Below are 26,872 nucleotides of genomic sequence, written 5' to 3'. Positions count from 1 at the left end.
GGCACACAGTGAATGCTCAATAAGTCATTCTTGAACAAATGAATGAATGGAGCCTTATTTATTGCATCTTTACTATATGCCGGGCACTAGAGTAGGCACTTGGGCTATATCCGTGAACAAAATAGACAAAACCCAACCCTCAGGAAGCCCACCTTCTAGCAGGGGAGATAATAAGCAACGGCGGAGTGTGGGGCCATGTAGAAAATGAAAGCAGGGAATGGTGTTGGAGATGCCAGAGACACGGCATCATTTTCAATACAGTGGTCAGGGCAGGCCTCACCAGAACGAGTTGAAGGTGAAGGCACAGCCAGGCAGATGTCTGGGGAGGGTGGAGGGACGACAGCTGGTCAAACATCCTGAGGTGGGGGTGTGCCTGGCAGGTCTGAGGAATGTCAAGGAGCCGACAGGGCTGGAGTAGAGTGGACGAGGTGGAAAGTAGTTAGACATGAGTCAGGCAACAGGAACAAGACGGCTCAGAGTTACACGGGGCATTGGAAAGAAAACAAAAAGGCCATGCAACTTGTTCTCTGTGTGAGATCGGGCCACTGGAGGTTTGAGCCCAGGCACAAAGCAGCCTGACTCCCAGCACCTGCTGCGGTTTGACCATGAAGCGCCCAAACAAGAGGAAGGGGAGGGAAGCTAAGGCCAGGGTAGCAGCTGGGCGTGAAGGACATGGTTTGAATCCTGGCTGCTCTGTGAAGATTTCCCGAAGGACTGACGTGGCTGGAGAGAGACGGGGTGAAGCTAGCCTGTTCCTCTTCTTTTTGCAACAGAGCATCATGCATGGGTGAAGAGCGAATGCCCAATGTGAGGATGGCTTGGATTTGGATTCAGTTCAGATGGAAATTCAGAGCCACTTCTAAAATGCATTTCAGGTAAATTCCAAGTGTCATTTGCCATGTTCGTATTTTAAACAGACAAAAACAGAACTGTTGCTTCAGCTGTGCAGGTCAAAGCAAGTGACAGAGTCACTGAGCATCCCCCATGAGGATGCACTGATCAGGGGTGTCCTGGACCTGAGGCCACTAAGGAGTGTAATGGGCCTCCCTGTCTGGGAGGGCAGCTGGCAGGATGCTGTAGCTCTGCCTGAAATCCCACCTGGGCCGGACACAACCTGGGATCCTTCAAGGAGCAGCCATGGCAGCCTGAGCTGGGGAGGAGGGAGGTGCCGGACCCTCCGAGGGTGCTCGGTGCCCTTTGGTGATTGGGGACTATCTGCCCATTGCTGCATCGCTTTCCTTGAGTAAAGCTCCAAGTTGGTCCCCAGTGGTAATAACCTTGTGAGAAGGACGAGAGTGAGAGCTCATGTCCCAGGACTTGGCTGCTCCCGGGGTGCTGCCTCAGCCTCTGAAATAAATTACTTTATAGTTTGTTTGTTTTTTATTAAAAAAAAAAAAAAAGCTAGTACTTTATTGTGTTAAAGGGTTTTAAAATGCATTGGGGGAGAACAGTAGGGTCTCTTTGGGGATGAAAAATCTCTAAAAACCTCAACAAAGGAAAACTACCTACAACTCACAAATACATCATACCTGAATAGATTGAACAGTATCCGGCACTTAGTAGATGCTCAATAAATGTGAATGGCGTGGATGAATGGATACAAATTAATTAAAAATCAATTTGTAGTCACATCCCAAACAGGAGCCGAAGGCCCTTCTGCAGTGACAGGAGGAGAACGTGTCCTTTGGTTTATTCTGTTCACGAGAAGCACATCCTACTGAGCGTGCAGAGCCATAGTGAAGCTCCCTGTGCCTTCCGGGGTTAAGTTAGCATGTAAGGAGTGGGATCCACAGGGAAGCAGTCTCAGCAACGTGGGAACATGAATCCGCTGAGGCTGCTCTGAAAGAGCCCTGAAGCGGATGGGTTGTGACGATGCACCCAGGAAAGAAAAACTAGGAAAATAGGAGGGAGATACTTCATATGGAAGCCAGAACGGAAGAACAGGAATTCTCCAGAACTAGAAATTATTCTTCCTGACTCGCAGCAAATTCCCTTACAAACAAACAAACAAACAAACAAAGGCAAAAGAGGCCTGGCACAGAGCACCTGCCTGTAATCCCAGCACTTCGGGAAGCTGAGGCTGGAGGATCACTTGAGCCAGGGAGTTCAAGACCAGCTTGAGCAACATAGTGAGACCCCATCTTTACAAAAATTTTAACAATCAGGTGCAGTGGTGTGCACCTGTAGTCCTAGCTACTTAGGAGGCTGAGGTGAGAGGATCACTTGAGCCTGGGAGGCTGTAGTGAACTAGGATCACTCCACTGCTCTCCAGCCTGGGTGACGGAGCGAGACCTTGTCTCTCTTTCGAAAAGCGATAAAGTAATTTTCCCACTATGTGCCATTTGATCTGGGCAGGTGTCTGGCTTTCCTCCAGGTGCAGGCCAAACCCCCACCCCACCCTGAAAAGGGATCGTGACAGCTGCCTGTGCTCTGCAGGATCAGCCTCTGCACACATAAAGTACCCATCACGGTGTCCCCCACACACTTAGAGATACGATACATGATGGCAATTTTTTAAAAAGAGAATTTGCCACTTTAAAAAATGTTGTACATTTCAGAGATGAAAGACCCTGAATCTTGGGAAGGAGGATGAATAATATAATAATAGCTGCCTTTCCATTTGTCTAGTGGGCAGGGGCCTCTCACATGGTCAGGGGAATTGTATGACATTCCCTGTGGGCTCCACTGAAACTCCCAGGGACCGCAGGCAGCTCTGACCCCATGAAAACAAGGAAGGCTTTGTGGAGTCAAGCCTTGAGCAAGAAAAAAAAAAAAATCACTAGATCAGGGACCTCTGACCGTTAGCTTACTTGTCTTGCTTGGCCTCAGTTTCCCCATCTGGAGCAGGAAGGAAAGATACCCTGCCTGCCCCGTGGAGTTGGGGTGTGTGGAGCCCCAGGGAGGGCTCAGGCCTCACAGTGCCTTGGGAAGTGTGAGGCTTGGCTGGTGGTTATTTCTGCAGCTGTGGCGCCAAGGAAAACAGGAACGGACTCTGTACCGTTGAGAGCTGGATTTGCCACCATCATCTCCGAGAAGGTACGAAATCCAACGCCTTCCCCAGGAAACTTCAACTCACTCAACAAAGACAGCCCTTGATAAATGTGTCTGCAGTGAGTAAATGATGTCAGATATTCCACAAGCTCCTGACTTCAAATGAACATGATGGCTGCCCCCTGCCCCCCAGCACCCTAAGAGACCGGAGGAAAACCAGCCGCCCATCTCTGGGCCTTGGCGGTGTGACAGCTGTTAAGGTACAAGCAGGAAAAAGTGCCCCTGTGTCTGTCAGAGTCCTGCCCTCATGGGAGGGAATCTGGGGTGCCCGCTGTAGCCTCACCAGACAAGTGGAGCTTGTCCTCAGCGGCCCTTCCCTCCCAACCGCCCTGGTACTGACGGGGACTCCCTGGAGGGTGCACTTTCACGCCTGAAGCACTGGAGCCAACCTTGTTCATGGACTGGAACCAGTGTATCGCACTGGTGCGGGCCGGGGATGCATGTGTGTGCACGCACAGAGGGTGTGGAGGAACTCGGTGCTTTCCACTCAACTCTGCTATGAACTTAAAAACTGCTCTAAAAAAGTATATAAAAGTAAAATCAAAAATGAAAACAAAACCAAAACTGGATCCAACTTGTGGATGGGGAAGGAAAAAGCAGTGCCTTGATCTAAAAGTGGAGCCTCGCAACAGTTTGGTCAGTACGACGACATGATAGTTGTTAAGGCCAGAATGAAAAGGCTTAAGAGGAAAAGGGGTGACATACAGGCTGAGGGAGAAGAAAGAGGGCAGCTGCCTTTCTAATGTACTCACCCCACCCCCACTGCCACCAACCAGGGTTAAAAATGGGCCACAGATTGGCCAGGCGCAGTGGCTCACGCCTGTAATCCCAGCACTTTGGGAAGCTGAGGCAGGCGGATCACGAGGTCAAGAGATCAAGACCATTCTGGCTAACACAGTGAAACCCTGTCTCTACTAAAAATACAAAAAAATTAGCCGGGCATGGTGGCGGGCGCCTGTAGTCCCAGCTACTCAGGAGGCTGAGGCAAGAGAATGGCGTGAACCCGGGAGGCGGAGCTTGCAGTGAGCGGAGATTGTGCCGCTGCACTCCAGCCTGGGCGACAGAGCAAGACTCCGTCTCAGAAAAAAACAAAGTGGGGGCCACAGATGGAAGATGGAAGGTGAGGGGGGAAGGGTGAGGCGTGGCGCAGGGGCCTGCGGCTGGCAGCATCTCCAGCCGAGCGCTTGAGTGCTGCCCTGCCACCCCAGCAGTGCTGACGTGGACACCCACCTGGAGGGGCATCTGGGGCCACCCTGCTCACGGAGTTCTGCAGCGCGGCCAGCCGGCTCTTCATGTGGCGGATGCCCTCGGCGAAGCGTGTCTCCTGGCCTTTCAGCAGCTGCTGCAGCTGGCGGATGGCCGAGAGGAGCTGCTGTTTGCTGAGACAGTTCTGCGGAGAGAAGACATCACCACCACCACCCATTGAGACTGACTCAGTCTCACATGCTCGTCTGAGCTTCCGAAATCACCAAAGCCACAGGGTCCAAACCGCGTTTGAGGCTCACTAAAGGCAACGTGAAAGTGACCTGCCGCTGGACAGCCCCAAGCACATGTATGGTAGCCCCAGTTCACCCCTTGACAAAAACAAAATGCAGGCAGGACGGATGACTAAATGACCGGGTGGATGAACAGTTATTTGAACCCGAAGAGCCTTATAATCACTACTCTGCCACTCTGAGAGACTCTAATTCTTCACTCTAAGTTAATGCTCTGAAACCCCTGGGCCTTGGCAAACATTTTCTTTCTGTCACTCTTAGACATTTCTAAAAGCAAAGGGCCAATAATACATGTAAAACAGGCAAAACAGGAATGCCCAGTGGTTCCTATTCTTTAAAGACATATAACAGGGAAAATAGGAAAAACAACTGGCTAAAGTTAGAGAGACGTTCAATAAAAGTCAATGTTGAGTTCTGATGATTTTTTTAAGTCATAGAAAGGCAGAAAATGGAGGATCATGCTTATCATGATAAAGGCTACCTAACTTAAAGCAGCACCCAGTATCATACGTTTTGTTTGCTTGTTTAGTTCTGAAGGCTAAAATTCCAAGATCAATGCATCGGCAGTGTTAGTTTCTAGTGAGGTCTTCTTCTGGATGGCAGATGGCCACTCTCCTGAGGTGCCAGCATTCTACTTAATGCTAAAATTCTCAAGGTTTCCTGGCTGGGTGCAGTGGCTCATGCCTGTAATCCCAGCACTTTGGGTGGTCAAGGTGGGTGGATTGCTTGAGGCCAGAAGTTCGAGACCTACCTGTGCAATATAGTGAGACCTCATCTTTACAAAAAATTTAAAAATTCAGCCACGTGCGGTGGTTCACGCCTGTAATCCTAGCACTTTGGGAGGCTGAGCCGAGCGGATCATGTGAGGTCAGAAGTTCGAAACCAGCCTGGCCAACATGGTGAAACTCAGACTCAAGTAAAAATATTTTAAAAATTAGCCGGGCATGGTGGCAGGTGTCTGTAATCCCAGGTACTTGGGAGGCTGAGGCAGCAGAATCGCTTGAACCTGGGAGGCAGAGGTTGCAGTGAGCCGAGATTGCAACATTACACTCCAGCCTGGGCAACAGAGCAAGACTCTGTCTCAAAATAATACATAAAATAAAATAATTAAAAACAAAAAAACTAGCCAAGCCCGGTGGTATAGGCCTGTAGTGCCAGCTACTTGGAAGGCTGAGGTGGGAGGATTGCCTGAGCCTGGGAGGGAGGTTGCAGTGAGCTGTAATCACATCACTGCACTCCAGCCTGGATAACAGTGAGACCCTATCTCGAAAACAACCACAAAACCAAACTAAATATTTCCAATCTCAATTGCCTTTAAGAACCAGGACAGGTTGGGTGCAGTGGCTCACACCTGTAATCCTGGCACTTTGGGATCACTTACATCCAGGAGTTCAAGACCACCCTGGGCAACAGACTAAGAGCCTGTCTCTACAAAAAATAAAAAATTAATTGGGCATGGTGGTGCATGCCTGTAGGCGGGAAGATCACTTGAGCCTGGGAGGTTGAGGCTGCAGTGAGTCATGATTGCCCCACTGCACTCAGCTTTGGTGACAGAGTGAGACCCTGCCTCAAAAAAAAGTAATTGCCTAATTAAGAAAAAGAGCCAGAACATGAAAAGTAGTAAAGGAGGGGTGAATCAAGTGGGGAGAGATGGGACCTCGGCCTTGTGGAGCAAGGAGGTCTCTACTGAGGCCATTCACATTCACTGGGGGCTGTGTGTTATAACAGCACAGCCTGGACTCTGCTGCCTGTAAAGGAGACAGGAGACACATCAAGACAATGATGATGGTTATCTTTAGGGATAGGCTTATGGATTATGTTTTATTTAATTTGTTTTGTTTGTTTGTTTGTTTTTGAGATGGAGTCTCGCTCTGTCACCAGGCTGGAGGGCAGTGGCACAATCTCAACTCACTACAACCTCCACCTCCGGGGTTCAAGCGATTCTCATGCCTCAGCTTCCCTAGTAGCTGAGATTACAGGTGCCCGCCGCCATGCCCCGCTAATTTTTGTATTTTTAGTGGAGATGGGGTTTCGCCATGTTGTCTAGGCTGGTCTCAAACTCCTGACCTCAGGTGATCTGCCTGCCTCAGCCTCCCAAAGTGCTAGGATTACAGGCATGAGCCATCACGCCCAGCCTTAATTTTATTTTATTTTATTATTTTTTTTTTGAGACGGAGTCTTTTCTACTGAGTATTGGTTTTATAATTTAAAAAAAAGGAGCCGGGCACGGTGGCTCAAGCCTGTAATCCCAGCACTTTGGGAGGCCGAGACGGGCGGATCACGAGGTCAGGAGATCGAGACCATCCTGGCTAACACAGTGAAACCCTGTCTCTACTAAAAAATACAAAAAACTAGCCAGGCGAGGTGGTGGGCACCTGTAGTCCCAGCTACTCGGGGGGCTGAGGCAGGAGAATGGTGTAAACTCGGGAGGCGGAGCTTGCAGTGAGCTGAGATCCGGCCACTGCACTCCAGGCTGGGCAACAGAGCAAGACTCCATCTCAAAAAAAAAAAAAGAAAAAAGAAAAGAAAAACTGTCTAAAAGACAGTGGGGCAGTAAAGCGGCAGGGAGGCGTGTGGCCCCCACAGCCAAGGTGGCTTGCAGCGAAGCACCACAACCACAACCACCACCACCATCTTGATGGGAACGGAGCCACTGCCGCTCTCCCAGGGAGGCTGCCAGGCCTCTGCACCGTGGAGATTTCACCAGATGACTCACTGGCCAGACTGAATGGATGCTTTTGACAAAGTTGAATCCCCAGTTGCCCCTGGAACTCGTTAATCCCGGGGACTCCTGGGCCCCCACCATACCCAGGGCCTGAGGAGGCACAGCCCCAAACGCAATTGCTCGGAAGAGAAGTTTGGTTTGTTTTCCTTCCTCTCCCCCATTGTGGTCCCGCCCACGGAGGTCCTGGGGCACTCGGGAGCAACCTCCTGCAATCCCATACCTGCCCAGCACGGTGCAGCCCTCCCACCCAAACCTGATTTCCCACACCCACGTCCCCTTCCTTAAAAAGGGGGGGCTCTGCTTTTATAGATGACTTCATGGCTTACATGTCAATTACATTTGTGTACAGTCTACAAAGAGCTTCTTCGCTGTAGCAAAGAATAGTTCAGCTACTGGCTGGCAGAAACCCTGCGGAGAAATGGGGCTTGTCTCCATTTCATAGAGAAAGATATGGAGGCTGAAAGGCAAACACCTTGCCCCAAATCATGGGGCTTAGTAGCAGTAGAGCCAGGCGGGGAACTCTGACTCCCACTTAGCCCCGCCAGCCACCCCAGTGGACTGCCTCCTTTGTTCTCACAGGCTCCTGTGTGGTGAATGATCTTAATGATGAATTTGCACTAGGGATGGATAGGACTGAGACCAAATGCCCTACAGTAGATTTCTGACTCCTGGGCAAAGTTTGGGTTGGGCGCCTGGGCAGTGGGGGCAGGAAGCGTGAAGGGAAGGCGGAGGAGACGCCCTTGCCCACATCCAGCCGGGATGAGCTGACCAGGCCCTGACAGCTGAAAGAGGGCTCTCGGAGCCGCAACTGCCCCGGGTACATGGAGGGCTCAGTTTTGAAGCTGGGAGAAATCTGTGCCAAAGGCTGTGCTGGGAAGGGCAAGCATACTGCCAGGAACCTGGGGTGATGGCCCGGGGCTCCAGGAAGTAAAGGAGTGTGTGTGGAGGGACAGGGACTTGTTTTCCACTGGGCCGCTGGGCAGCCAAGTATTTCTAACCCCAATGCTGCTGGCTCCAGGCACAACTGCCCTCTGCTTCCAGTGACACTTCCTGCTCCGTGGGCAACAGGCGCCAGCTGCTTTCTCCCCGGTGCTCACTGGAGGTGAGATGTGCCCAGCTTGCCAGCTGCCACTGAAAAACCTTAAACATCTTCAAGACCAAGCAAACCAAGGCCGCATCTCCATCCCAGGCGGGGAGGGAGACCGAAAGGCTGCAGGCTGACTTGCGGAGGGCATGTCAGGAGGTTCTGGCCCATCCCAGCCTCTCTGGAGTGAGGCTAATGAAACAGAGTGTGGTACAAGGAAGCTCTTTGCTGCTCTCAGCAAGCCAGCATGCCGGGGTTGGGGCCAGGGAGCCCGAGAAGCAGAGAGTATCCGTGCCTTTGACATGAGGTTTGAGGGTCTGAGCTGCAGCTGCTCCTAACAGGAAAGATCCTGGATGCCATGCTCATCTGTCACCTGATTTGGCACAGGCACAGGCACAGGCATCACCGAGCTCCTTTGCAAAGCTAGATGATGAAGCTGGAATCCTTACATACCAAGACAAGCACCCATGAGAGACCCGCATATGGGGACAAATGAGGTCACGTGAGGGGCCTGAGACCCCAGTGCCTCATTTTTCCAAGCTGAGAAAGCTTATCATTTTGCTTGATCATAAAAAGAAAGCATAATATCTGCAAAACAATTCAAAATGCAGAAAAATGCATTCAAACAAAGAACAAGTCCCACAACCAGAGACAACCGCTGTTAACTTTTTGTTAGGTTTCAAGTCTCGGGTTAGACACAGGTGCTCCCTTGCACAGACGTCATCACGCAGCCCCACAGGATGCAGGTTCTGTCAGCTCTTTCCCCTCCACACTGGCTGTGGCATCATTTTCACGTTAACGAGCAGAGCAACCCGTCTGTCTCTGTGTCTCAGTTCTACTTCTGTTCCTCAGTGAACTCTCTTTTCAGTCTGGGCAGGGGCCTCCTTGTCCACAGCCACAGTTGTCTGCCATTCCCCTCCCAAACCCACCACCCTCCCCTGCTCTGAGCCATGCATGGGAGCAGGCCATTTCCTTCCATGCACACGTGGCCTTTGCCAAGGACAGGCCGAGGGTGCCGTGAGGGGCTGTGGGACGGACAGGAAGCCGGCCGGACGCTCAGGGGCTGTCCACCTGCTGTCCAGTGAAGGCCTGGATTTTGGGCGGGGCTTTCCCATCTCAGGGTTCCAGGTTCCAACTGTGAAAAGCAGCCCCAGGCTCTGCACAGCCCTCCAGAACTCACCTCCCGCTCACCAAGATGGGATTGGGTGAAGGTCAGATCTAGACAGGGTGGCAAGGGGAGGTCCCTGCACCCCAGGAAGGACAGAGCATGTTCCAGAGGCCATCCCCTTGAAGCTGAGGAAGCTGCCATGTCTGGCTCCTCACTTTCCCAGGCCTCTTCCCGGGCTCTTGAGGGGCCCCTGTTTTAAATCTTTTTCTTAGAGCGATCCCCTCAAATGGTGTAAATTTTCATCCCTTCAAAACCAGTCATGGCCCAGCTTATGCCACCGACAATAAATAATGACAAATAGTTTCCATTTCTATGAGTTAATAACTTCTTGGAAATGGAACCAAGAGGAGACATTCAGTGAATGTCCAAAGATGGACATTCTCTTCCATCTTTGAAAAGGAGAAAAATATCAAGGTTTACCGTTTCCGTTATGAAACCCTTTAAAGGGGTGAGTACTTCATCTAACGTGAGACCAATGGCAATGTTTGCAGAGAACCAGTTAGAGAAGGAACAACAGATGTCACCCCATCCAGGTTTTTCCAAGCTGGAGTAGAGGCGGCACGGATGGTTCTGGAAGACGCAGGCCAGTGCTGAGAGCTGGGCGAGGGGAGGAGCTGGTTTTAAGGCTCTTGGGAGCAAGAAGGCCCATGGAACGCTCCATCCACCCCTGCCCTTCTGTAGGAATTCTTGTCCATCTCCCTTCCAGCCCCTTCTCTCACAACGTTTACTCCGGCAGGTCCATGGAAGATTCCTGAGATCCCGGGACTTCCTTCCTCTGACAACCAACCAGCACTTCCAGGACTGCTGGGCCTCCAGAGACATTTCATACCCCCAGACCCCACCTCCTGGTCCAGGGGTGGACACAGCCAAAAATGGGTGTGTGTCCCCCGGCTTACCCAGTTCCCTGCCAGCAGGCCTGACCCCTCCCATCCCACCCAGACCCCCGCGCTGTTTGGGTTCACCCGGAACCTGCTCTGAAGGCACCAGAGGGCACGGAGAAGCTTCAGGGGTGTGTATGGGAACATGGGGACTGGTCCTTGGGGCTTCTGTTCTCCTGTAACCTGGCTCTATGGTCTTCCTCACAGTGGCAGTCTTGGTACTGTGACACCTTTTGAGAGCCTCTTTGGTGACAATAGAGCTCCGAGACCTCCAATGGCCACGGATGACCCCTAGACTTGGAGGGGCCGTCTCCCATGCTGGTTTCTCCCAAGCCACAGCTATGCGTCATGTCAGCATTTTGCTAATGGGAACACAGATGTTTTGATGCCTTAGGTCTCTGAAAGGACCGAGCAACTTGCCAAATGTGTGCCTGCTGGCCAAGGCTCGGAGCCTTCCGCGTCTGAGTCATGTCGAATTCGTGAATGTGCTTTCTCCAGAACTTATTTTTATTTTTCAACCGAGCCAGAGGCGGGTTATAAATCCTCGACTACTTTTCGTGCCAGAGACCTCTGCTCAGCACCCACATATACGAGGAAAGAAAGTGGGCGCTTCTGAGGGAAGTGAGAGAATTTCACTTGAGGAGTTGCCCAAGGCCTTTGGATTAGTCAGAACTCTTTACAGAAACAGAAGCAATACGAAAGAGATATATATTATACACACACACACACACACATACGTATACATATGTAATATTGTAATATATAACATACTTATTAATATATGGAAAGAGAAAGAGAGATTTTAAGGGATTGTCACGCAGTTGTGGGGGCTGGCAAGTCCAATTTTAAGGAATTTTAAGGAACCGTCACACAGTTGTGGGGGCTGGCAAGTCCAACCTCCGCAGGGCAGGAGCAGGCTGGAGACCCAGGGCCAGTTGCAGGTGATGCTACAGCTCAAGGTCAAAGGCAGAAGGCAGTGTGGAGGCAGAACTCCCTCCTGGGGGGACCTCAGTCTTTTGCATGAGGGCCACCCACATTAGGAGGCGAATCTGCTTTTCTCAAAGGCTGCTGATTGAAATGCTAGTCGTATCTAAACAATCGCTTCCCAGCAACATCTGGACTGGTGTTTGAGCAAATACCTGAAAACCATGTCTTAACTAAATTGACACATAAAATTAACCACCCCAGCCCTCCAGCTGGAGCCTCCCTTTGGGGCTCTGTACCCCAGGTTGCTCAGGGTACTTTGAGTTTGAACCCTGCTGGCTGCCTGTAATTCTACATTTACGCTCCATGCCCCATTCCAGTCTGGTTTTTAAAACAGCCACGGGAGCGATGACAACAACAGCGGGTGCCAAGAGCCGGCACTGTGACCACACTTCACACAGGAACCCGTGATAGCCCAGGACGTGGCACCATTACAACACCCACTTGACAGGGGCGGAAGCCGCGTAAGTCTCTGACCCACGGTGGCCTATCCAGGATTTAAAACCCAGCGTGCCTTCTCCAGCCCCTGTTGTGACAAGATGGCTGGACTCACCTTAGAGAGGGGTACACAGAGAACCTTCGTGAGTCCTGCCTCGTTCATCCTCTCACTTCACAGCACCCCCTCGAAAGCCTTGGTGCCCACCTTTGGTCACCCTCCCAGTCACCGCTCCCCTGGCCCCTTGGCATTCTTGAGGACAGAAAACAAATTGTAGACAACTTGGAATTGTTGACACTGAGAATAGGATCTGAGTGTACACTAGATGCTTGTCTGAATGAGGAAATGAGTGAATGAGTGAATGAGGAGTGAAGGAATGGCATAAGTATGAGCCACAGACAATCTCTTGCTCATCTCACCACCCAAACCCATTTTCCCCATTTCACCTGCTTGCTACCCAGCTAACCTTTGTCCAGATGCCGCCTGCACCTGTGGACTGGGTTGTGCCTTTCACAGCCTCAGTATTATCTTCAGCAAGTCTCTGAGGCCCCCTGTGCCCAAGCCAAGCGAGGAGCTTGGGGTCCACACACATGGCGTCCAGAAGCTGCAATCCCCTCCTAGGCACGCAAGCCTGGTACATGAGCCTTCTCCTCACATCTCACAACCTGATAGCCTCCTACCAGCAAAAATGGCGGCACATTTTGTCTATTTCCTTTTGGGATTTAACACAATATGAATATAGAAGGGAGATAAAGTTTAGCAGATAAGAAGGAATCAAAGAAGGCAGCAATGAAAAACTAATACATTCTGTCAGCTGCATGGTGAGGAGCTTCCCTTTATTCTCAGGGGCGAGGAGACTAGTTGTTGGGTGTAGGCAGGGGCGTGATGCGGTCCCACCTCTGACCTCTGTCTTTGCGAAATACAGATTTTACGAAGGCAAGTGAGGATGCAGGGAGGGGAGGTGGGACAGGACCGCTGTGGTACAGGAGAGGATAATTACTGTTGCACCATTGCCAGCCCACTCAGAAACCCTTGGGATTTTCCCCTAGAGAGAGTAGGAAAATCGGAAAACACACCCTACTTTTTATTTAGCCTTCACCGCCATCCAGGTTAGATACTTCAAGAATAAAGACTCCAAGGCCCAGGACCCTGACAATGTGCCCAGGCACACCACTGTCATTTGATCCTTCCCTTCCCGTTTGCCCACGCTGCCAGCGGGATCCAGGCCCTCTCACCGCGAACCTCCCCGAGCTATATCCACCTCGGGGCCTTAGCACTGGCTGGGTCCTCTGCCCAGGGAATCTGCCCCCAGGTCCTCTAGAGTTGAGTCCCCTAGAGTTGAATCCTCTAGAGTTGAGTCCCCTAGAGTTGAATCCTCTAGAGTTGAGTCCCCTAGAGTTGAATCCTCTAGAGTTGTCTTTCCATTTCAACTTAGAAGTCCTCTCCTTAGACAGCCCCTGCCTGCTTGCTTAACCTGGAGTAGCCTCGTGGCCACCTTCCAATGCAGCACCCTGCTTAGGCAATTGCTGGTCCTCTGATACTTTTCCAATTTGTCTGGTTTTTCTCTTCCTGCTTGGTGAGCTAAGTGGCAGTGGGGACTGTGCCAGCTGCATCTTTCTCTCTCCTGTCACGTATTGAGCATTTGTGATGGACCTGGTCTTTGAATATGATTCATTTTCTTCAACTATGAGCCCATGAGATGGGAATGTCTATTATCTCCACTGTTCAGAGGAAGAAACTGATTCACAAGGGGCAGGAACTTGCCCCACATCAGTCAACCAGGAAGGATCTGAGCCAAGACCGAGCCAGGCCTGGGAATCTTCACCACCTGCTACGCTGCCTCAGGCCCTGCTGTCTCCCAGAACAGCATCTTTCCTGTGCTAGCCTCTCAGGACATAGTTGTGGGATGAGCACATTATCTTACTAGTTAGATTCTTTTGGTCATGCAATCAGAGAAAAGGCCTAAATTGCAGGAGCCCTGAAGTGATACTGACCCATTCAGGTGATACTAACATGTTTGTATGTTTCTATACTGCAGTCTGATTCTTCTTCTCTGGACGCATTTTTTTTTTCTTCTAGTACTGCAGAGACCCCTCTCTTGGAGCTCAGTGGTCCTCTCTCGGTGTTCAAATCAGCCCAGGATTCATCTGATGCTCTCAGCTCCCCGAGGGCGGGTAAGGCTTTCTGGGCAATGCAACCAGTTGCTGGTCTTGCTCTCTGACCCCAGCCCCTCCTTCAGAGATGGGATAAGCATGGGGAAGGGCTGCTTCAGGGCTCACAGCACCCTCCCCTTCCATCTAAGGTCCAGAGGCAACTGATCTCCAGCAGGGGGGGAATTGTCTCAGACAGTGGCCAACCAGATGGCAAAAGCAGCGCCAAGGGTGGCTGGGGACTTTCCAGTTCCCTCCCAGTCACCACCAACATCCCCCATGCCTCTGGTCTTTGATGCGAAAAACTGTCATGTCTCAATCTTAGTACTTAGGAACCCAGCCCCATGCTGAGTTCCTTGGGTCTCACTTCCCATCAAGGCTGCCTCCTTTGAGAGATTCTGGTGCCCAGAGAGGAACACGTTTTCCTACGTACAGGAGGGGAGATGGTTACTTCCTTGAGATACACATTTTACTTACTTGAGTTACAAATTGTACTTGAGACTTGTACAAATGGATGGGTTTGGGTCCAGTCAAATTATGGGTGCTTATTTTTTCTTTAACGAAAATGTGTGTCATGTCCTTATTTTAGGTTTCAGGCAGTTAGTGAAGAGCATGGGAAGTCCTGACAGGGAGTTTGAAAGGATAAAGAAAGTTCAACCCACCCCGGGAGTCTTCCCTGGAGCCCCAGGTCTGCACAAACCTTTTCCCCTATGGATCAGGGGAGAGTGGCCAGCACAGTTAGGCCTTTGTCAACAGCTGTGCCCAAACAATGGACACTACTCCTGGCACAGCTGGCTGAGAGGCAGGTCTGAGCCAGCATATGGAGGGAGGGCTGGTACCCAAAAGGAAGGCAAGCAGCTTCAAAGGCATCTGGCTTGACCTACCTGGAATCAAGTCTAGTGCCAAATAGGATTCCCCAGGGTGAGCAGACCTGGGAGGACATCTGTTCCTGATTGAAAGACTCCAGGCTAGCCCAAGAAACCACTGAACTGGCTGGCCATGTTTGCTTTCCCAGTGGGCCATGGTGTGGCCCGGGCCCTTTACACTCACTGCCCAATGCCCCCAGGGCCAGAAATGACCCCAAGGGAGCAAGGGGGCTTCCATTCTCCTCTGCAATCAGGGCTGCCCTTGACAGGACATAGATCGCATTCTTGAATGTGCCGGGGAGAAGTGGAGGCTGCTAGAGAAAGCAGAAGATGCCAGGGGATCTTCCTACTCCCCATCACCACCATGCCCTGATTCCACCCATTTGTCTAAACAGAGGCGCCTGTGGGAGTAAGTCTCTGGGTCACTATGATGGAGGATTTGCAAAAATCACCCCAGATCTTCCTCCCTGTGCCAACACCATATGCAAGAAGACTCTGCTGTCTTCTCTCGATTTCAAAAGTTGTACTTGAAATCGAAAAGGAAGTCTGTTTTCCCACCTTTCATATCTGGGCTGGACTTGTCGCTTGCTTTGGCCAACAGGATGCAGTGGAAGTCATGCTCCAGTTCCAAGGCCGGATCTCAAGAAGTCTGCGAGCTTCTGCTCAGTCTTGGTGCTCTACGACCACCATCACCACCACCACAACCACCATGAGAAAAGCCCCAGCTAGCCTCCTGGAGGATGAGAGGCCTCATGGAGCAGAGCCTGCATGCACCAGATGAGCTGCCCTAGACCAACCAGCCCCAGCTAGCTTGGCAGCTGACCATAGACAAACGAGCAAGGCCAGTCCAGATGAGCTGAGTCTGGCCCTGACTAGCACAGCAGACCAGCTGAGCTCAACTCAAATTGCTCCCCTGGCCTGCCAACTTCAGATCCAGAGCTGCTCTCTTAAAATCAAAGCAGGATCACTGTCTGTTTTGTTCCCAGTGCCTGGGCCATTGTAGGCACCAAATATCTGTTTTATGAAATACCTCATTTTAGACAGAGGTATTTATTTCAGATCAACAGATCTGAATGATTCACAAGCCCCTGCTGTTACAGCTCATCTTCATGTATTAGTATTAAAATCTCTGTTTCAGGGTTAGTGAACACTCCTGGTGCTAGGACGAGGGCAGATACTCCTGTCAATCATGGTGTCCTTTCATGCCAAGCTCTAGAGTGACCGATGAGCCATCTCAACCTGGACTCTAGGCAGTCCCAGGCAATCGATCCGAATCGGCAGCTAAATTGACACTGATGGGACGACTTCCCAGGCCACCCTAGGCCGGGAAGGAGCAAGCTTTTGTTTTCGTTTTTCCACCCTTCAGTTCATTTTTTTTTCTCAGACCAAGAAATAAGTCTTAAGTCCTGTTCCAGCGCGAGGTCTTGGTTTTCTCTGGGAAGTCAGCGGGGAGGAGAGCTGGCGGGCAGTGAGTCGGAGACAGCGCGGGTCAGCTTTCCTCCTCTCACTTCCTCCTCTGGCCTTGCTCCCAACTGTAGGATTCAGCCGCCACTTTCTTGGCCACAGAAGACCCCCCCTACCTACAACCTGGGATCATGATGCTACTGTTGGCTGCTTTAAAGTTTCCATGTACAAAAACTGTGATATCTACTGTAGGCAAGTGATTTGACAAGCCCAGCAATAATGAGTTAAAAATCATTTTCCTAAGGATGTGTTCAAAAAAATAAGGGAGTAAGCCAAAGAAAGAGGAAGACATGTGATCTCAAAAATGTAGACTCCAGCTAAGGATAGCAGAGAGACTCTCTCCCAAAGCCCCTGTGTAGCCGCAGGGCCACGAGCCCAGGGAGGGCAGCAGCAAGGCGGGAGCCGAATGCAGAGAGGCCTGGGGAGTCTGGGCTCCAGGGACAAGAAGCCCTGGCAGAACACCGACTGGGAAAGAGATCCTGGAAACAATTGTGCTTGTGTAGACGGCAGACTGAGGCAAAAGGGAATAAACTCTAGGAAAATTAAAAAGTTACGCAAGAAAGGAAATTAATCATAGGGAACTATTTGGCTCTATAGTGGATTATGGAACAAAGCACTCATCTGTCATTAAAGGAAATCAATTGTGTAGAAATGCGGAGTGGTCCCTAGGGTATTTAGAAGTAGGTGCCTCAAGAGAGGGGTGCTATGGACCAATTTCTTGAAAGATACAAATTACCAAAACTCACCCCAGGGAAGAAAAATTGCTAACCTAAATTGCTCTGTATCTAAGAAATTGAATTCATAGTTAAAACTTTCCAGAAGCCTCCAGGCCCACATGGTTTCATTGGTAAATTCTACTAGACATTGGTGCCAGAATAACTGGCACCAATTCTACACCATGTCTTCCAGAAGACAGAAAATCCACCTTATTAACAGACTAAAGAAAAACCACAGGACCATATCAAGTGAAGTAGAAAAAAAAAGCACGTGAAAAAATTCAATGTCCATTCATAATAAGTATTGTATCAAACTAGGACAAGAAGGAAACCTTAGCCAGACAAGCGATACCTACAAAAAACCTACAGCCAGAACCATACTTAATGTTGAGAAAACGCATCCTTTCTTCCTAAGTTCTAGAACAAGGCAAGAATGTTCGCTCTCCTGTTAAAAATTGTATTTGAAATTTTAGTCCATGTAAAAAGGCTAAATACATAAATAAATGACACATACATTAAAAAGGAAGAAATAAAACTGCTCCAATAACATAGATGACGTGATTGTCCATGTAAAAAACCCTAGGAAATGTATTTTTTTTAAATTCCCTATAAATAATGATTGAGTTCCACAAGGTCACAAGATACAAGGTCAACGCAGAAAAGCCCATTGGATTTCTCCATACTGGGGATATCCACTTGGAAATGAATTTTTTAAAAAACTATTTAAAATAGCTTCAAAAATGAAATAATTAGGTATAAGTCTAACACAGCATGTTTGTGTTGAAAACTAAAAAAATATGTACTGATGAAAGAAATCAAAGAATATCTAAATAAGTAGAAAGATATATTGTGTTCACAGATTGGAAGACTAAATACATTTAAGATGCCATTTCTCCTCTAATTGATCTATAGATTTAATGCAATTCCAATAAAAATTCCAGTAGTAGTTGTTGTTGTTTTTGAGACAGAGTTTCGCTCTTGTTGCCCAGGCTGGAGTGCCATGGCACAATCTCAGCTCATGGCTCACTGCACCCTCTGCCTCCCAGGTTCAAGCAATTCTCCTGCCTCAGCCCCCAAGTAGCTGGGACTACAGGCATGTGCCACCACACCTTGTTAATTATGTATTTTTGGTAGAGACGGGGTTTTACCATGTTTGCCAGACTGGTCTCGAACTCCTGACCTCAGGTGGTCTGCTACCTTCCCTTCCCAAAGCGCTGGGATTACAGGCGTGAGCCACTGTGCCCGGCCCAGTAGAATTTCTTATAGATATAGACAACTGACTCTGAAATTGTAATGGAAAGGCAAAGAAACTAGAATAGCCAAAGGAATTTTGAAAAGGGATAATAAAGTTGGAGGACTCACTTTACTCAATTTTAAGATTTACTACAGTAATCAAGATAAGTGTGTTATTGGCAGAAATTGCCCCATACATGTATGATGAACTGATTTTTGACAGTTGCTAAGGGCAAGTTTGCGAATCAGTAGTCTTTCAACAACAAATGGTGTTGGAACAATTGGATATCCACACGAAAAAGTGGCCCTCAACATGAATCTCACGCCTTATTTTTAAAAAGTAACCCGGCCGGGCGCGGTGGCTCAAGCCTGTAATCCCAGCACTTTGGGAGGCCGAGATGGGCGGATCACGAGATCAGGAGATCGAGACCATCCTGGCTAACACGGTGAAACCCGGTCTCTACTAAAAAATACAAAAAACTAGCCGGGCGAGGTGGTGGGCGCCTGTAGTCCCAGCTACTCAGGAGGCTGAGGCAGGAGAATGGCCGGAACCCGGGAGGCGGAGCTTGCAGTGAGCTGAGATCCGGCCACTGCACTCCAGCCTGGGCGACAGAGCGAGACTCCATCTCAGAAAAGAAAAAAGAAAGAAAAAAGTAACTCAACACGGATTATAATAAAAATGCAAAACTGTAAAAATTTTAGAAGCAAATTTTCATGACCTGAGGTTAGGCCAAGAGTGCTTAGACTTGACACCCAAAACACAATCCATTAAAATAAAAAATTGATAAACTAAACTTCATTAAAATTTAAAAATTTGCTCTGCAAAAGGCACTGTTAAGACAAGCTACAAACTGAGAGAAAATATTTATAACTCACATATCCAAAAAAACCTTGTATTTAGAATACATAAAGAGTGCTCAAAATTTATTTAAAACAGTCAGGGTTCGCCTGTAATCCCAAATACTCCAGAGGCTGAGGCAGGAGGGTCACTTGAGCTATGCTGCTGGCCTGGGCAACATAGCAAGACCTTGTCTCAAAAAATAAAAAGAAAGAAAAAGAAACAAACAATCCTTTTTTTAAATGGGCAGAAGGCTTGAACAGACGTTTTGCCCAATAGACTATTTGGCAAATAAGCACATGAAGAGATGTTCAACATCATTAGTCATTAGAGCAATGGAAATTAAAACCACAATGAGGTACTATTACATAGTTACTAGAATGACTTGGAGAAAAACAAATCAATCTGAGAACTCTAAGTGCTGGTAAGGATACAGTGTAGTGAGGTCTTTCATAAATGTAAAGTGATAAAACTAATACGGAATGTAGTTGGGCAGTTTCTTACAAAGTTAAACACACATTTACCATATGACCCAGCAATCCCCCTCCCAGGTATTTACTCGTAAGAAATGAAAATACATTCACATGAAAAGCATATGTGAATGCTTATACCAGCTGTATTCACAATTGCCCAAAACTGGAATGACAGCACGGGTGGGTGTTGTTCAGTGGGTGACCTGATAAACAAACAAGAGTACACTCCTCACACCACAAAGCCCCACTCAGCAATAAAAAGGAGCCTGGCCAGGCGCAGTGGCTCACGCCTGTAAACCCAGCAGTTGGGGAAGCCGAGGCGGGTGGATCACCTGAGGTCAGGAGTTTGAGACTAGCCTGACCAACACGGTGAAACCCTGTCTCTAGTAAAAAAATACAAAAATTAGCCGGGCGTGGTGGCGAGCACCTGTAATCTCAGCTACTTGGGAGGCTAAGGCAGGGGAATCACTTGAACCCAGTAGGCGGAAGTGGCAGTGAGCCAAGATCACGCCACTGCACTCCAGCCTGGGTGACAGAGCAAGACTCCGTCTCAGAAAAACAAAACTAAAACAAAAAACAAAAAAAATGAAAAACGAAAACAAAAACTAAAACTAAAAGGAGCCTATGGCTTGGGTGATTCTTAGATGCATTATACGAAGCTAACCCTTTTCTCATTTAGAAAAAAAAAAAGTGCCCCTTACTGCCAGTGCTCATTTAATTTTACAGAAACATGCTCTTTGAGGCTGAAGCAAATCTGAATGGTTTTCAATGTGAACATTAAATATAAAAACTGTTCTTGTAGTTATTTCTAAGTAGGACTAACATCAGCATTGTCTGAATCATCAGAATCATCTATCTTGGAAAAATCGGATGCATCAATTGAATCTTTGGCCAACAACTGTTCCAAAGCAATGTTAATATCACGCGTAGGAGTGCTATGTTTTCTAGGATTTGACATTTTCAGCGATCAAGAATTACTACATTTTGTAAATGGAAATACCACTACTAAGAACAGAATTCTATAAATAGAATGATGTCTGTTTTTTCCAAAGTTGATATACTAGAGCAATGTGAAAATAATAAAAGCGAGATATTTTGTGACAAAGTTATCTCGGGGTAAATGCTAGAGCCACAAGCACTGCCCAACGCATATTCTCAGGGCAAATGAGATTAAAGAAACTAAACTCAAAAGGCCATGTACTCTTTTCCATTTATATGACATTGTGGAGGCCGGGTGCGGTGACTCACACCTATAATCCCAGCACTTTACAAGGCTGAGATGGGAGGATTGCTTGAGCCCAGGAGTTCGAGACCAGCCTAGGTAAGATGGCAAAACCCTGTCTCTAAAACAAAATAAAATTAAAAAATTGTATGACATGATGGAGAAGGCAAACTTGTAATGATAAAGAATAGATAAGGGCTGCCAGGGCTGGGGTGGGTAGAGGGTGCAACTTCAAAGAGCAGCATGATATAGTTTTGGGGGCGGTAGAACTATTCTGTATCCTGATTGTGGTGGTGGTTGCCATACATAGAATATAGTTCCATGGTTAAAATCATGAAATTATACATGAACAACATTTATTTTTACTTAATTATAAAAAGCAATGTATCAAATGGGAGGAGGCAACTAAAAGAATGAACCTCTCATGGTGGAATTTGGAGACCTGTGACATCTGATCACAGGGAGAGGATCGGGGAGGGAAGCCTGTGGAAACACCATAGCAGCTCCCCACACAGACGAGGAGGTGGCTGGCAGCCTGCACCCCTTGCCTGCCCGGAGCTACTGTGGGCTGAAGGTGAGGTGAGATGATGGTTGGATATTTGTTCTGGTCTCCCCAATGAGGTGTTTCTCTTCCAGTGGGAAGGCCACAGGGTGGGCACAGTGTCCAGAAAAGGGTTCCCATTCTCTGCACACCCCACACTTCTCCACCTCCCTTCCTTCCCCATGACCACCTGCTCTTCATCAGCCAGTGACAAAACCCTGCAAAGTGACTTGGGACAGATGTGCTGACAAGAGGGACACAGTGGACAGCCACAGAGGGGAGCGGGAGAGAGATGAGACTCCATCCCCACAGGAGCGCTTCTCTGGACCCTGCAGCACACAGCACCCCGCAGCACACAGCCTCCCCTCCCCTGTAACACACACACAGTCACACAGACATAATCACAGGCACCGACACACAAAGGCATGTGCATACCCAATCACACACACAGTACAGATAGGCACACACACATACACTTACCATCACACATACAGTCACTCACACAGACACATGCACACACAACCACAGGTACCAACGCAAAAAGGTGTGTGCACACAACTACACACACAGACACATACATCCACTGATACACACACACACACGCTCATCATATTACCCTTGAGCTGTCTCCTAATACACAAAGCAAGCACATTTGCCAGTAAACAGGAACCCCAAACAGGGTTGTGGCCTGCCCCCATGAGGAGCACCGCATCCTCCATCTAGAGCTCCTTGGAGCTGCTGTGTCAATGGGCCTCGGTCGAGGAAGCCTATCCTCAGTGCCTCCCACCTGACTCCTCCCATCTCCTCCATGGCAAGATATGATCCTGTGGGCACAGTTCATTCTCCAAACTTGCTGAGTCTCCACCAGCCAACGGCTCTTACTGGTGGGTTCAGGAGTCCCAGGGCTCACTCTACTTTTAGGCCAGGTGTTTCCCTGTCCCTGGAGCCCTATAGTGGGAATGCAGACCATAAACTTGAAACCTATCAAAAGATATCATTACAAATGACGATCGGTACTATGCCAGAGCCCTTCAGGGGGCCCAGACAGAAAATCCAGGGGCAGAGAAGACTTGTTTAGAGTAGAGAGAGATCTGGAAGATCTCTGCAGAGGATTGCTTATTTGAGCAGAGACTCAAAGCATGGAAGGACTCAGGTAATGCTTGTTCCAGCATGCACCAGGCCCTGGGGCCTCCTTTGTAATTCACCCTTTAAGCTTGCCCAGACAGGGGTGAGGGTGGAGAAGGGGAGACCCCTCGCCACATAGGACTGTGGGTGAAAGAGAGTCTCACTAGAATTTTTAAATGAACATCTGTGGGCAATCTCTTTTGTTCCCATTCCCCTCACAAAGCACCTAAGACAGGTGTTTTGCAGCTAAACACAGTAAGGTTTAGAGGATAAGAAACCCGAGAAAGCCTGGATGTAGCAGGACAGGGATTGGACCCAGAAACTCCAGGTACAGAGTCCGAGTGAACTCACTTTGCCTGTGCAGCAGGTGCAAACATGTGACAAGTGCTTCGGTCTCACCTGGTTTCTGGGTAACCTCGGGAGACAGGTGTTTGCCTCATTCCCTAAGCAGCAAAGGTCACACAATGGCAGGGCCTAGTTCTCAAGCATCTCATCACACATCCTGTCCACGCTGCCTCCTTGGAGCCTAGGCGGGGGAGCCGGCTTAGGGATGTAACCACCTGTGCTTCCGGCGTTGGGCTCAAGGTCTGAGGTGGGGTTTTATTTTGTTCTGTAACCTGCAAACTTGGTAGGAGACCCCATTGCTCTGTTGGGTGAGTCTAGCGTGGCCCCAAACCGGCTCTCTGCTGCCCGGTCACTGAGTATCTCCCTGTGATGCCGCCTCACCACCTTCTGCACTAACATCACCAGTCTCGTCTGAGCCAAATTCTGCTGCCTGGAATCCGTTCCTGCACCCCAGGGGCTTTTAGGTGGCCATGGGCATGCTCGCCTGGCCCGGGAAGTCAGTCTCGGGCCAGGGAGTATGGACAAGTGTCGGCAGGCAAGGAAGAAATCTTGGAGTCCCACAAGAGAAACTGGGTTTATTCTGCTCATTTCTGGTTGTGTGACCTTGAATACGTCCCATCCTCCCTGGGCCTCAGTTTCATTTATCTGCAAAATGGGCATAGCAGTCCCCACCTCACAGGGTTGCTCCAGGAATGAAGTGACTGGAAGATACCCCGCAGGGGGCCTGAGATGCATCAGGCATTCAGGACGTGTGCGCAGGCTCTCCGCTACCCACTGCTGTTGGCATTTTGCGGGTAGGGGATTGGCAGTCCATGCCGGGCCCCTCACCCTGGCTGGCCAGGGCTACTCTGCTGGATTCGGGTTCTGGACTCGGCAATTCAAGTTCTCGCCTTAATTTTAAAAATCGGTTGCTAATGGTTAATATAAAAGCGAATCTGGTCAAGTATTAAATAAATAAATCCGGTGGGATTCGAACAAATGCCAATGGCAAGAAGAGAAAAATTAAACAGCAAGCCGCCTGTATATGTGTTTAAGAAAATGTAGTCCCACATCCAAGGCCTTGCCGGCTCAGGAAGGGACTGCTTCAGAAACCTCCCGGGCCACCTCTGCCTCGGAAATGCCACAAACTGCTAAGAAGGTCCTGTGAGTGTTCTAATATTTCGGTTGGAAATTTAAACGTCGGAGTTTGGAGGGCGGGGACATTTTCTAAGCTAATTGGGTGATCCAGAGCTCTCATGGAAACCCAGGAAAGACCAATGTCTCATAAATCCCTGAGAAATCTTCTTCCTCCCGGCGGTTCTCACGCGGAGCCTCTCACCCAATGGACCGACGCTTTCGCACCCTAGCCCGGGTCCTCCCAGGCGCCCGGCCCGCGATGCATCTGAGATGACAGATGGGGGACCCTGCACCTCTCTCTGAAAACTGAACCCCAGCCCAGGCATCGCTCTAACCTCTCAACCCAGGCATCCGAGTGGAAAGTGGCAAGCCCAGGTCCCCCAGCCTTAGTGCTGCCTCCCCTGCGCGCGGGACAGGGGAGAGAGGTGGGAGGGACACTGACCTGGGAAGCCCGCGGCTCGGGGCAGGCGAGGATCAGGAGCAGAAGGAAGAGCGCGCGCGGAGAGCTGGGCACCATCTTGCCAATCGGAATCTTGCTGCTTGGGAGGGGGAAATAACTTTGTCTGCCTCCCCTGCCGAGTTTGTCCCAGCGATGCGGCAGCCGCCCCTGCAGGGTGCGGGGCGCCGCGCGGCCCCGGGGCGGCTGGGGCAGGGAAGGAGGCAGGAGGCCCCCGAGCGCAATGCGTCCCGCGGGGATCGGCGCCGCCCGGCCCTTGCTCAGGTCCAGGTGCGCCGTGCACCGGGCCCTGGAGCAGCGCGCCACGAGCGTCCGCAGCTGCCCGCACGAGACAGTCCGGGCGAGGCGGGGAGGCGCCAGCCCCTTGGCTAAGGCCGAGGGAGGAGGGGCTGCCCGGCCAGGAATGCGTCTGGGAGCGCGCCCAACCCGCGCGGCTCCCCGAGGAGGCCGGGCGCGACGCCGAGGACGAGCGCGGGCATCCTCAGGGCCTGGCAGGGATGGGCGGCCCGTGCCCCGCACATGTGCGGGTGACTGGAAGCCCACCCTGGGCAGGTTCGCTCCTGACTGTCCCATTTCCCAACCAAGTAGACTGAGGCTCAGTCACTAGGGACAAGTGGCCGAACAGAAACCCAAACCCAGATCTGTTCTACTTCAGAGCCCACGCGACACCCTCCTCCCGACAGTCCTAGAAGGGGACCAGGAGATGGGCTTCAAAAGCTTGACACGGGGTGGACTGAGTTCTCCATCCAAATAAACTAGTGTCCCTTTAAATAATGCAATGGGGGTGTGAGAACAGGCACGCCCAGTGAGTAGATAGACACGCAGTGATACAGTGAGTGGATCTACAGCCCTTCTGATTCACTGTCCTCCTTGCTCAAGGGAAGGAGAAACTCAGTTTAAATGGGAGGTCAGGTTCTAGAACATGGCATGCCTTGCTAAAGTCGAATCAGGAAGTGCCAGGCCGGCAGAGCAGTCTGAAGTCCCCTGCCATCAGGGCCGTGGTACAACCAGATGCTTCATACCTGAGCTCCCGGAAGGCATGATTCACATTCTTTCTGGAAGGTTTTCTGAAGGCAATCGCTGCAGATGTCCTGGGACACACAAGTCTGGTCAAGCCCCAGACCCCTTTTTCCTCTTCCCCATTTCACTTCGTTGAGCCCACTCAGAGCTCCAGGAATGGAGAGCCCGGAAGACTGCCACCGCAGAGCAGGAGCTGTTTCCCAGCGGAAAGTTGGAATCCTGGCTTAGTCCCTTCAAACTGCTATAGCAAAACACCATCAACTGAGTGGCTTATAAACAATAGAAGGTATTTCTCACAGTTCTGGAGGCTGGGAGGTCCAAGATCAAGGTGCCAACAGATTAAGTGTTTGGCGAGGGCCGGAGTTCTGGTTCCCGTGTCCTCACAGGGGCAAGGCAGCTCTCTGGGCCCCCTTTTCTGAGGGCACTAATCCTGTTTGTGAGCACTCTGCACTCATGACCTAGTCACCTCCCAAATGTCCCACCTCCTAATACCATCATCTTGGGAATGAGGTTTCCAACATACAAATTTAGGGGAGACACATTCAGAACCTAGCCAGCGCCCCAAAAAGCAGGGGACATGGTTCAGGCTGGCCTCCTGGTCACTGGTTAGGCAGGAAATCCTACAGTACTGCTCCCCCAACTTCCCCATGCAAAGGAGGTGGAACGGGACCCATCTAACTTTTTTTTTCCCCTTGAGACAGAGTCTTGCTCTGTTGCCCAGGCTGGAGTGCAGTGGCCTGATCTCAGCTCACTGCAGCCTTGCCTCCCTGGTTCAAGTGATTCTCCTGCCTCAGCCTCCCAAGTAGCTGGGGCTACAGGCATGCACCACCATGCCTGGCTAATTTTTGTATCTTTAGTAGAGACAGGTTTTCACCATGTTGGCCAGGCTTGTCTTGAACTCCCGACCTCAAATGACCCACCCGCCTCAGCCTCCCAAAGTGCTGGGATTATAGGTGTGAGCCACTGCAGCCGGTAAGGGATCCATGTAATCTTATTTTGCATTCCTGGTTGAACAACCTGAAGAGAGACATGGTCATACCCCTGCTTCTCCCTGTCCAGGTGGAGAGGATGGGACAGCATGACCTGATCCAGGGCAGCCTGTGGAGATTGTGATTTTCTGCCTCGATCTCTCATGTGTTTGCTGTCTATACCAAAAGCCAGTGCCCTGCTCCCTCTCTGTCTCTCTGTTTTCTGCCCTATACTTGAAAAGTTTCCTCCTGGTCAGTGTGGCTGCATTTATTAATATTTCGTGTCCTGTCCCACCTTGTGTTTACGTGACCTTCTCTGGAAGGCCAGCTCTTCTGGCTCTCAGCCTTGCTCTGGCTGTGCGCTGTGAACCTTCTTTTCTCCTCTCCTGCCCTTTCTATGGAGTCATAAAGCTGGAAGATTCTTGATTTCACTGATGAAGAAGCTGAATTGGGGCACGGTTGACTGACTTGCCCAAGGAATGCAAACTCTGGTCTCAAGATCCCCCCTCCTAGAGC

General features: G+C 50.0%; 1 protein-coding gene across 6 annotated transcripts in view; it reads right to left on the bottom strand.

Moving 5' to 3' along the window:
* Positions 1 to 24,706, bottom strand: part of FBLN7 (fibulin 7) — a 64,954-nt gene extending 40,248 nt beyond the window's left edge. For all 6 annotated transcript variants that reach the window (XR_012422045.1, XM_074011262.1, XM_045368888.3 and 3 more), the window contains exons 1-2: positions 24,354 to 24,706; positions 4,282 to 4,441 (exon numbers count right to left, since the gene is read on the bottom strand). Coding sequence is in view for 5 of the 6 variants with exons in the window: in XM_074011262.1 (XP_073867363.1) it covers positions 4,282 to 4,441; positions 24,354 to 24,428 (235 nt within the window). In the remaining variant the exon portion in view is untranslated. The remainder of the gene's footprint in view (positions 1 to 4,281; positions 4,442 to 24,353) is intronic.
* Positions 24,707 to 26,872: the final 2,166 nt, after the last annotated feature.

This window comes from Macaca fascicularis, chromosome 13, assembly GCF_037993035.2.
Source record: "Macaca fascicularis isolate 582-1 chromosome 13, T2T-MFA8v1.1".
Taxonomy (NCBI): domain Eukaryota; kingdom Metazoa; phylum Chordata; class Mammalia; order Primates; family Cercopithecidae; genus Macaca; species Macaca fascicularis.
This window is presented reverse-complemented; position numbering and strand designations above follow the sequence as displayed.